The sequence below is a fragment of the Lepidochelys kempii genome, chromosome 13 (genome assembly GCF_965140265.1).
Source record: "Lepidochelys kempii isolate rLepKem1 chromosome 13, rLepKem1.hap2, whole genome shotgun sequence".
Classification (NCBI taxonomy): Eukaryota; Metazoa; Chordata; order Testudines; family Cheloniidae; genus Lepidochelys; species Lepidochelys kempii.
In genome coordinates this window covers 32,853,038-32,864,563 of record NC_133268.1, presented here as the reverse complement: position 1 = coordinate 32,864,563, position 11,526 = coordinate 32,853,038, and the positions used below count along the sequence as shown (strand labels likewise).

General features: G+C 41.3%; 2 protein-coding genes across 2 annotated transcripts; both read left to right on the top strand.

The window, feature by feature from the left end:
* The first annotated feature begins 3,359 nt into the window (after nt 1-3,359).
* Nucleotides 3,360-4,305, top strand: LOC140897005 (olfactory receptor 10A2-like). The gene is given in 3 exon segments (XM_073309252.1): nt 3,360-3,474; nt 3,477-4,192; nt 4,195-4,305. Coding segments are annotated over 3 exon segments (942 nt in total).
* Nucleotides 4,306-7,179: 2,874 nt separating this feature from the next.
* LOC140897199 (olfactory receptor 10A2-like) lies at nt 7,180-11,073 on the top strand. Its single transcript, XM_073309595.1, has 2 exons — nt 7,180-7,191; nt 10,138-11,073. The coding sequence occupies exons 1-2, from the start codon at nt 7,180-7,182 to the stop codon at nt 11,071-11,073; spliced, it is 948 nt and encodes a 315-aa protein (XP_073165696.1).
* The last annotated feature ends 453 nt before the right edge of the window (nt 11,074-11,526 follow it).

The window sequence follows — 11,526 nt, the reverse complement described above, 5'->3', positions numbered from 1 at the left end:
CCCCCAGTGATCAGTTCTGGATCTGGTTCTGTTTAATATCTTCATCAATTATTTAGATAATGGCATAGAGAGTTTGCAGGTGATACCAAGCAGGAAGTGTGGCAAGTGCTTTGAAATATAGAATTAAAATTCAAAATGATCTGGACAAATTGGAGACATGGTCTGAAATAAATAGGATGAAATTCAGTAAGGACAAATGCAAAGTACTCCACTTAGGAAGGAACAATCAGTTGCACACATACAAAATGAGAAATGACTGCCTAGGAAGGAGTACTGCAGAAAGGGATCTGGGAGCTACATATAGTGGATCACAAGCTAAATATGAGACAACAGTATAACACTGTTGCAAAAAGATGAACATCATTCTGGGATGTATTAGCAGGAGCATTGTAAGCAAGACATGAGAAGTAATTCTTCCACTCTACTCTGTGATGATTAGGCCTCAGCTGAAATGTTGCGTCCAGTTCTGGATGCCACATTTTAGGAAAGATGCGGACAAATATGAGAAAGTCCAGAGTAGAACAACAAAAATGATTAAAAGTCTAGAAGACATGACCTATGAGGAAAGATTGAAAGAATTGGGTTTGTTTAGTCTGGAGAAGAGAAGACTGTGGGGGGACATGATAACAGTTTTCAAGTACATAAAAGGTTGTTACAAGGAGGAAGGAGAAAAATTGTTCTTAACCTCTGAGGATAGGACAAGAAGCAATGGGCTTAATTGCAGCAAGGGTGGTTGGGTTGGGCATTACAAAAGATTTCATAACTGTCAGGGTGGTTAAGCACTGGAACAAATTGCCTAGGGAGGGTGTGGAATCTCCATCATTGGAGGTTTTTAAGAACAGGTCAGCCAAACACTCATCAGGGATGGTCTAGTAATGACGTAGCCTTGCCCTGAGTGCAAGGGTTTGGACTAAATGACCTCTCGAGGTCCCTTCCTGTCCTATGATTCTATGAGTCTATTATTTTCTAAGTCACAAAGGGGATTTAGATACGCAATTTCCATTGAAATTGGAGTTGAGCAATTAATTCTCCTTTTTGCCTTTGAAACTCTCCCCTCAGAATCACAAGATACTATGGATTTAATTGGGGATTGGTTCTGCTTTGAGCAGGGGGTTGGACTAGATGACCTCCTGAGGTCCCTTCCAACCTTGATATTCTATGATTCTATGGATGGTGAGGAACTATAAGATTAACACCTTGAATGTTCAGACCTCTTTGATAAAACGGAGAAAAATGGATCACAATTGATCTGATTTGAAGGTCATGTGGGAAATGGATAAAGACGTTTGGCAAGTTCTGCTCTTAATTATACCAGCGGACAACCCATTGGAGTCAACAGGCTGGTTTCTCTACTCTGGTTCCATTACCCTGGTGAAATTCCATAGGTTTCCCTGCAGTTGCTTGCAGATAAAACTAGAATAACACGGTATTGAAGCAGGCACAATGTGTATATGAGTAGCATTTTCAGCTATCCTCTTGCTTTAGCCAATACAGTGTATTTATATTACAAGTATGGGTAGAATTTTACAAGGATTTAGGGACCCAAATTCTATTGCCTTTCAGTGGATCTTGGGCACCTAACTCACTTTGAAATAGAGTTGTCTGAGAATTTTTCTACAAAATACTTTTTTGCTGAAAAATGCTGATTCATGTAAACTGAATGCATACATGGGGAAATGAATGAATTTATGATGTGTTTCAATGAATTTCTCTGCTCAAAAAATGGACATCTTCTAAACAAAATGTTTCAGTTGAAAATGACTTTTTAATTTCAAAATTAAACTTTATTTGGACTAAAAAAATAAGAATAAAAAGGTTAAAATTCAAATGAAGCATTTTTTAAAAATTATCAAAACAAAACATTTTGATTGCCTCAAATTGAATGACTGCTTGATTGGCTGATTGGTTCATTCATTAATTGAATAATTTGGTTTGTTGGTTCAGAAAATATTTGTTGGCCTGTTTCACGATGGGAATTTTTTTTCTGAAATCTCAAAAATTCTTGCTGGATGGGAAAACCATTTCACACCCAACCGCAGTTAGAGGCTGTGAAAACCACAGTCCAAACAATTTCCTAGTTACTTTTGTGTTGTCTTTTTTTATTCTTGTGTGTTTTGTAGATCACAGACTTCTTACTGGCTTCCACTTGTACTCTGACACTGGCTTGAAATAACAGAGAGTTTCCATCACACTATATTTCTCAGAGATTTTAATATCTTGCTCATAGTCTATGGCTGCCTCAGGAACAGAAGGTGGATCATGAATGGGGTAGTCCAGAAGGTGACACTTCTGACCACTTTCCATGACAGTCAGACAGAGGAAATGCCACCTAGCCTGCAGCGTGAATTCCACTGAACATAATTAAACTTCCCAAAGAGGACGGGAAATCTGAAGGCTTCAGGAGACCTTGATTACTCTCTTCGTAACCTCATTCAAACTCAGATTAAGAATGTTTAGAAGAATGTGTTGCAGAGATGGCAATTTCCTGCAATATCCTTGAAAAACCTTATGGAATTAAGTTTAAGTATCTTTGGAGTCCATTGTATTAAATGAATGGTTTATAATTTATTGTGGGCCAGGATTATCTGTAACCTGTCCAGAGTGGGAGAGAGGTGATGAACCCTCGGTAGTAGTATGAGCTTCAAAGAACTGTACTAAGGAATGGGCCAGACAAGAATATACTTTTAGAACATACACTGATAAGTGGCTTTCCTGGGAATCTCTAGGGCAAGATGAATGCAAATGTCACTCCTTCGGTTATGCAAAAACCCAGCCTTTTGAAGCTATGCCCTGAGGAGAGAGCTATTCTCTGGTGATTACCTATTCCTGGAATCTGAAGAACAAAGGTCCAAGCTGTATAAAGGAGAGACAAAAGTTTTCATGAATGTGTGAATTCTGAGCTAATGATGTTATGAATTTGTAACCTCTTTGGTGGGTTTGGAAGGAATGACTGCTAGCAGAGCCCTTGCTGGAGTTGAGGTGATCTCTGGTTATCTTATGAGCATGCATATAAGTTCTTTTATTATTTTAATATGTTTTCTCTGTAATGCTTTGGCCTTAAGATTAAATGTTCTTGCTTAGAAAAAATTGCATGGTAACATATAGCTGGGGGGAATTAATCCATTTGTAGGCTTGGGAGAGAAAGGAAAGCACAGACGTAGGCCTGTTAATGCAGTCTGGCTTACTGGGGAAATTAAAGTGTAGGTGTGGGCAGGGCTGGAAGTCCTCTGGTAAAGAGGGAGAGACATGAGTCTCTACCCAGCAGAGGTGAAAGCTGAGGAGCTGAGAGCCTGGAGTGGGTGCTCTTGGTGGAACCTAACGGGGGATATACAGATGAAGTTGCCCTGAATGCTGATGGAATGACCTGGGCCAACCAGGCCATGGTCACTGGGTTCATTTTCCTAGGATTCTCCAGTCTCCCCCAGCTGCAACGCCTGCTCTTTGTGGTATTCCTGGCTGCTTACATGATAACCCTGACGGTAACATTCTCATCATCCTCATCACAACAGTGGGTCCTGCTCTTCATAGCCCAGTGTACTTCTTCCTCCGGAACTTGTCCTGCCTGGAAATCTGCTTCACCTCAGTCATCGTCCCTAAGCTGCTGGAGAACCTCCTGTCTGCCAATCAAACCATCTCCTTTCATGGCTGCGTCTGGCAGATGTATTTCTTCTTCTTCTTTGGCAGCACAGAGTGCTTCCTCCTGGCCACTATGGCCTATGACTGCTACATGGCAATATGCAACTCGCTGCGCTATACAGTAGTCATGAACAGGAGTGTTTGCATCCATCTGGCAGTGACTTCATGGGTCTCAGGAATTCCTGTAGGGACAGTGCAGATGACTTGGCTGTTCAGTTTCCCCTTCTGTGGTCCCACTGAAATCAACCACTTCTTCTGTGACAGCCTTCCGGTGTTGAAGCTGGTGTGTGGGAACACCTACTTATTTGAGATGTATGCTGTGGCTGGCACCACTGTAATCGTATTGTTCCCCTTCATCCTCATCCTAGTATCCTACATCCACATCATCTCCACCATCCTGAGGATACCCTCGGCTGAAGGCAGACTCAAGACCTTCTCCACCTGCTCCTCTCACCTCGTGGTGGTGACTCTGTTCTACAGCACAGCCAGCTTGACCTATTTTTGACCTAAATCCAGCTGCTCTCCAGACACCAAGAAGCTGCTCTCTCTCTCTCCTATATGGTCTTCACACCCATGCTAAACCCCATCATCTACAGCATGAGAAACAAAGAGGTGAAGGGGGCCGTCAGGAGAATGCTGGGCTTGCAAATATATTCAAGGCAATTGTGATTTTTTTTTTCTCCCCAGGCACTTGAATGTTTCTATTAACTCAAAGGCTGTCACCATGTGGCCTTTGGTATCGTACATGGAGAGAATACAAATCTCAAACTATATTGGTTTTGTTCGGACTTTCAAAAGGGCAAAGGGGGTCAACAGGAGATAGTTCCCCAAATTCCTTACGTCCATTGCAAATACTACACTTAGTTTTAATATAGACCCTGCACCATGGATCCAATTTGAATGGAAATTTGGCTTTCTGACTCTCTTAGTCCCCTTTAAAAACCTCAGCTTGTATTTTAAACAAGGACCATGAATGGGAGTCTGATCTCAGATACACCTCTGAATATCTAGAGTAACTCCAGATTTATACCATGAGAAATGAGATGAGAATGAAGCCTCTTCTTTCCCGGTGTACCTGTAAAGTGTCCGTGCAATGTTTCTTTCCATTACCATATCTTGCTTCTCTCTTCTGCATGAGCTCTCTGTTGGCTTCCAGGTTGATTCTAAGATAACCATTTTGACATGTGGGCTGGAAGTTAGGCACCCAGCTCTGACTGAGTTCAAAGGGTATTTAGGCACCTTATTCTTTAACCAACTCAGATTCCCTGCCATAAAACTCTATCTAACTGATCCATAGGTCACCCGCTACCACTGTTAAAGTCAATGGAAGTAACAGAGCTGGAGCCTCATTGGTCTACGGGAGGAGGCTTTTTGTCAGGCTGTTATACATGAAGGTTCCACATCTTTGGAATTCATATCCCCTGTGCTCCAACTTGTCATGAGTTTGTCAACCTTCAGGGCACAAAGCAACTGTCATCTTCTTTGATGCACACAGGGACATATGGGATGGGCTAGGGCTGGGTAGCCATGCTGTGGGACACGGGAGAGAGATTCTGGGAGCTGGGTGTTGGGGGGTGATGGCTCAGTTTCTGTCAGTCCTATGTTGCTGCTGGGTTTTTTGACCCTGTGGTATTTAATTATGGGTTTCATTGTTGAAAAGTACCTTTTGAAAAGATTTTCAAGGCCACCCAGAGATTTGATTGGGTTTTATTTTCTTGTACAGCGGAAAGTATTTAAATGACTAAACAAATAAATAGGGTTTGGCTGGAATAAAATGAGAACCAGCAATAAATATAAATATTCATCTGTGTCTGATTAATTCTTATTCTTACACAGAGGTCCCAGTGAACATGAAGAAATGTTTGTGGGAACAATAAATACTGAAGAATATGACACTGGATTATTCCTTCTCTGCAGTTGGGCAAAATAACACTATTTATTCACTCTTTTCTAACAAACTGCTCTCATGACTAGATTTTATTCAGGTTTCTCTCATGATCTAGGGAGCAAAATAACTGCACAACATCACTGGAGCGATGTTAGGCTACAGCAGCTGGGAATCTGGCCCAATGGCTATAGTTGTGCTATGATACTTTTCATACATGTAAAAGTGGCCCATCACTAGTAGTTGAGACAGGGCTGTATTTACATGGTTTGCTACAACATTTCCTTGAGAACAGCTTTTAGAGAGAAGGTGAAGCTAGGGTAGCGTAGTCCCACGAATGCATTAAAAATTGTGTCCTGTCAAGCACGGAAGCAGGCAGGTAAACACTTCTGATAACAATCATTGATTTCAAATCAATATTAGGGAGAGAAGGAAACCACGGGGAATTAACAAAAGCGCAAGGTGTGGTTTGGTGCCCCACTATCACTGAAACTTCCCCTCCCCCCGTGATATAGACACAGGAATCATGAGAACATATCTGTGAATTTGAGTAAGGAAAGTCAAACAGCAGTTTAATGAGTCATTCCCTAAAAAATAAGATAAGATAACACAGGCGCAGCTGTTCCAGCTGTGGTTTAAGGGGATTTATCAAAGGTAACTAAAGTGGCTCTGCTGTGGAGGAACCGCCGTAAATTCCAGATGTGGGCGAGGATGTACATGGGCTGGGCTAAAAGGAGTTCTTATCTAGAGATATTTAAATCCTTCCAATGGACCAGGATTCATTTGTTAAGGATCCTTCCATGCTACTCAGACAAGAAATGGACACCCACTGCTGTCAGTGATTTACCTCATTAAAATTGCCCAGCTTTCTCCAGGTTCGTATGGGCAGGGAGCTGAAACTGACCTCCCCAGTCTCATTACTGTTTGTGAAATAGATACTCCCCAGCTGTTGTGCTCTATTGAAACAGGAACAACAGCTCTTTTATTTTCTTACCTTTAACTGACTTCCTCCAGTTGGACCTGGTTCCTCCGCACTGAGGACTCTAATAACCTCTTTAAAGCTAAATACAATTGATGCTTCCTTTACTCTCATCCTTCCTGATGTGTCAGCTGCCCCAAGCAATATAGACACTTTGCTTGCTGCTCTATCTCTTCGTTGGCTTCCCTGCCACTGCACCCATTAAGCCTCTATCTTCTTCTTTACTTAAATTATCATTTATTATTATTAATAATAATCATCATCATAATCATAATAATTCATGTCTGCAATGATCATACATGTCTGGTCCTAATCCAAAGAGTAATTCTTGTTCAAATGAATAATTTTTTCCATCAAGGATTAATCCTTTTTTTTTTTTTTTTTTTGAGTGCCATAAACTCCACGTTTGAAAGATCAGGCTTGAGGCCTCTGACATTGAAGAACTATATCTGAGAGCAGCAATTCTTTAGGGACTGATCCTGCAAATTTTGCCACTCATTTCCTAGCATGAGTGGTCACATTTTATTCTATGGGACTAGGCACTGTAGTAAAGTGGATTGCTGGAATTCTGAAAGGATCCTGTTGGGTTTATGTGCCCAGATCACATTGATTGGTCAGTGCAGAATAATGTGTACAAAAATAGTGAGTATTGACCAAATCTGTTGTGACACATGCCTCGATGAGAAAGAAAGTGAGAACTTTTAAACAAGTTTAAAAAAAAGATGAAATAAATTTATTTTAACTCCAAATTACTTTATCTGACTTTTCTACAGCTGTTTCCCCAAATTGTCATCCAGACGAAGATAAGAACATAAGAGCGGCCATGCTGAGTCAGACCAAAATCCATCTAGCCCAATATTCTGTCTTCCGACAGTGGTCAATGACAGGTGCCCCAGAGGGAGGAACAGAATAGGTAATCATCAAGTAATCCATTCCCTGTTGCCCATTCCCAGCTGCTGGCAAACAGAGGCTAGGGACACAATCCCAGTCCATCCCATCTAATAGACATTGTTGGACCTATCCTCCAGGAACTTATCTTGTTCTTTTTTGAACCCTGTTATAGTGTTGGCCTTCACAACATCCTCTGGCAAGGAGTTCCACAGGTTGACTGTGTGTTGTGTAAAAAAATACTTCCCTTTGTTTGTTTTAAACCTATTGCCTAACAGTAAGCATGACAACTTTTAGGCAGACAGGAATGTTTATCCCCACCCTGCTCCGAAAATGGCAGGGTGTGATCTCAATCTCCAGCCGGGGTGGGAGCTGAAAATAAGTGGAGCTTCCCTGAGCTACACAGCTAATAATTAGGCTCCTTATATCAAAACTGGACATTTAGACAGAGATATTCACAGGTACCGGATGGAGTCAGGCAACCAGGTCTCATTGACTTTCAGTGGGAGTTGGGTGACAAACTCCCTTAGATACCTTTGAAGACTGATTTGCTTCAGTGATGCTAAAAGAAAAGGAGTACTAGTGGCACCTTAGAGACTAACCAATTTATTTGAGCATAAGCTTTTGTGAGCTACAGCTCACTTCGGATGCATGAAGTCTCTAAGGTGTCACTAGTACTCCTTTTCTTTTTGCGAATACAGACTAACATGGCTGCTACTCTGAAACCTGAATTCAGTGATGCTGTAACTGATGGTTTATCTGGACCAGCGGAGAGCATCCTGGAGTGGGAGCCAGGGGCCCTGAGTTACTCCCTCCTCTTTGAAATTAATTCTAGCTCTTTCCTGCCCTGAATCATTTTATATCAGGAAAAGCTGATTTGACAGAATCAAATTGTTCTACAGGAATATACTGATTCTTTCTAAGGTTTCAATGGTAATAAGGTAGGCTTGCTCTGAATCTGCTTCTCTGGTTTCCCACAAGCCTGTCCACCTCCCAAGAATTTCCAAACAGAAATTTCAGGTCCTGCACAGATCTTTGTCTAGTCGTTAAGTTAGGGTAGAAAATTTACCCTGAACTCGTCATTTCTTTCTTGTTAAGGGTTTATGCTGGCTGAATGTCAAACCTATAACAACTCCAACATCTCACCCCATTTGTTGTTATTGTTATTTCTTTGCATCAACGTAATGCATAGAGGCCCTAGTCCGTGACCAGGACCCCATTGTGCTAGGGGGTGTTCTCAAACTGGGGTTCTGGACCCCTCAGGGAGTTGCAAGGTTATTACATGGGGGATCACGAGCTGTCAGCCTCCACCCCAAACCCCGCTTTGCCTCCAGCATTTACAATGGTGTTAAATATATTAAAAAGTATTTTTAATTTATAAGGAAGGTCGCACTCAGAGGCTTGCTGTGTGAAAGGGGTCACCAGTACAAAAGTCTGAAAACCCCTGTGCTAGGTATTGTACAAGTTCAGAACAAAAAATCTTATAATATAAGACAAGAGACAACAGATGGAGACAGAGAGAGAAAATGGGGAGTACAAGGAAGCAACGAGACTTGTTCCATCAGCTGGGCTCTTTGAATTTCTTTTTTAATTATTCATTTGATGGGGAAAAATTGTCTATTTTGTGTTTTATTTCGTGTTTTCATTTTTACTGCTCTTCATTATGATTAGTCCTTGGTCTTCATTGCCGTTCTCTTTATTTTTGTATGTTTCATCTTCTTCATAAGGCTCCTGTCTTCCTGATGAGTGGGTGGGTGTGGGTGGGGCATGGGTGGTGTGGGGGTGCGCATGTTTCTGTGTGTGTTGTAACACTGAACCTCTTTCACCCTTTTTTTTTGTTTTGTTTCACTGTTTTCTTTGTATTTTATGTTTTTTTCAGACTCCAATCATTGTTGGGTTAAGTGGGCAGATGATGGCTAGTGTTGCAGGCCTGTGATGGAGAGGAGTTCTCACTAGATGATCCAGTGGGCCTGTTAGGCCATGAACTCTATGGCTTTATGGTTGTATCATTCATTATTTTTTATGTTTTTTCATCATCCTGGTTTTCTGGGGGGGGTGTTGTTTGTTTCTCTTTTTTTTCTTTCTGGGGTCTGATACCGGCAATCTTGACTTGTCAACCAAGTTGCAAGTTGTAATTTTTGAAAACAAATAAAGAAGAAGAAATAATTTCTACATGCGCCTCTGCCAGTCAGCAGTCGTAGACTCATTTTGATTTAAATGGAGCAAGTACAACAGGGGAACAAAAATGTACATTACACATCTAAGCAACATCAACTGAGTTAAGTTTGCTGGTGGGAATCATATGAAAGCTACTTTCCCCCCCCCCATTTCTTTGTTTCTTTCTCTCATGCAGAACATATACTTCTGGGTGGTATCTGCTCCTTTCCTCCATCATTACCCTAACGAGGTGTAAAAGGGAACGAGCATCACACTGCATTTTGATGATGTTTTGAGACACTGTGGATCTTTGCCAAGTCTTAGCGATACTGACTGTTGTCTAACTTGAACTGGGAACTGGAGAAGAACATTTCTGAAGAGGAATTGAAAGAATGTATCCTTATACTAGAATCCTGGAGACAGGAAACCCCACCTCCCCAACAGAGTGAATTCAAGAAGATCCAGGTTATACATATGCAGAAGCTCTGATGTTCAAGAAAAAAAAAACAGGACAGGATTTATTCCTAGATCTTTCTTTTTGATGACTCCAGATTATAAATACTTTTTAAAAAAAATGGCATGATGACTCCAGATTATAAATACTTTTTTTAAAAAATGGCATGAGACCATCATCATTGAGTTCATTCTCCTGAGGTTCCCCAGATCCACCTTCTGTTTTTTTGTGGTATTTCTGGTTATTTATCTGCTAACATTGATAGAAAACTTTCTCATCATCCTTACCACACTAGTGGACTCTGCCCTTCACTGCCCCGTGTATTTCTTCCTCCAGAACTTGTCCTTCATGCACATCTTCAATTTAGTCACTGTACCAAAGATGCTGATGAACCTCGTCTCTAAGAATAAAGACATCTACTGCTCTGGTGACATGACACATACAAATTTCTTCTTCTTTGGCATCACAGAGTCCTTCCTCCTGTCAGCCATGGCATATAACCGCTATGTGGCCAGGTGTGACCCACTGCGCTACACCACCATCATGAACAAGAAATTTTTTAAAAAGCTGGCAGTGATGTCTTGGTTTTCAGGGATTCCCGTGGGAAGTCTGCAAACAACATGGTTGTTTAGTTTCCCATTCTGCAGGTCCAATGAATTAAACCACTTCTTCTGTGATGCACCCACCATTCTAGAGTTCGTCTATGCAGACTCCTACCTTTTTGAGATGTTTGCATTAATTGCCTCCACTATACTTACTTTTCCACCCTTTCTGATTATCCTCTTTTCCTATGTCCATATCATCTCCACCATCCTAAAGATGCCAACAGCCACCGGCAGGCCCAAAATCTTTTCCACCTGCTCCTCTCACCTCATTGTGGTGATTCTATTCTATGGCATGGCCAGTTTCACCTACCTCCCACCCAAATCCATTTACTCCACAAACACCAAAAAGCTGCTCTCTCTTTCCTACACAGTCTTCACACTCATGTTAAATCCCATTATCAATAGCCTGAGGAACAATGAGGTGAAAGGGACCCTCAAGAGAATTTTGAACAAAAGAAATGTGTTTTGATAGGGAAGTGAATATTTTATGTAGTGGAAACTCTGATATTATGACTCCTTGATTATCTGAAATCACCAAATGAACACACTTCTGTTTGTTAAGAATGTCAGCCTTTAAAGAAGGGAGCCGGGATCAGATTCCAACCTCACTTATAGTGACTAACTCCTGATTTATACTTCTGTTACCAAGATCAGAATATGAGGGCTTGTCTAAATGAACAGTTAGTGCACAGCAAGCTGGGATGAAAATGTACCACATGCTACCTGTCCATGTGGACCATGGTTCTGAGCTTTAAAGGTTCCCTAGTGTGTTCTGTTCTACTGTTCTTTGAAACAGGAGTAGGTCAATGCTCCTGGAGAAATTTTAGTGCATGGCAGCAGGGTCCACACTGAAAGTTAATACACAGCGCTGTACATTTTCACCCCAGCTTGACACCCACTAACTGGTTATCTGGACAAGTCC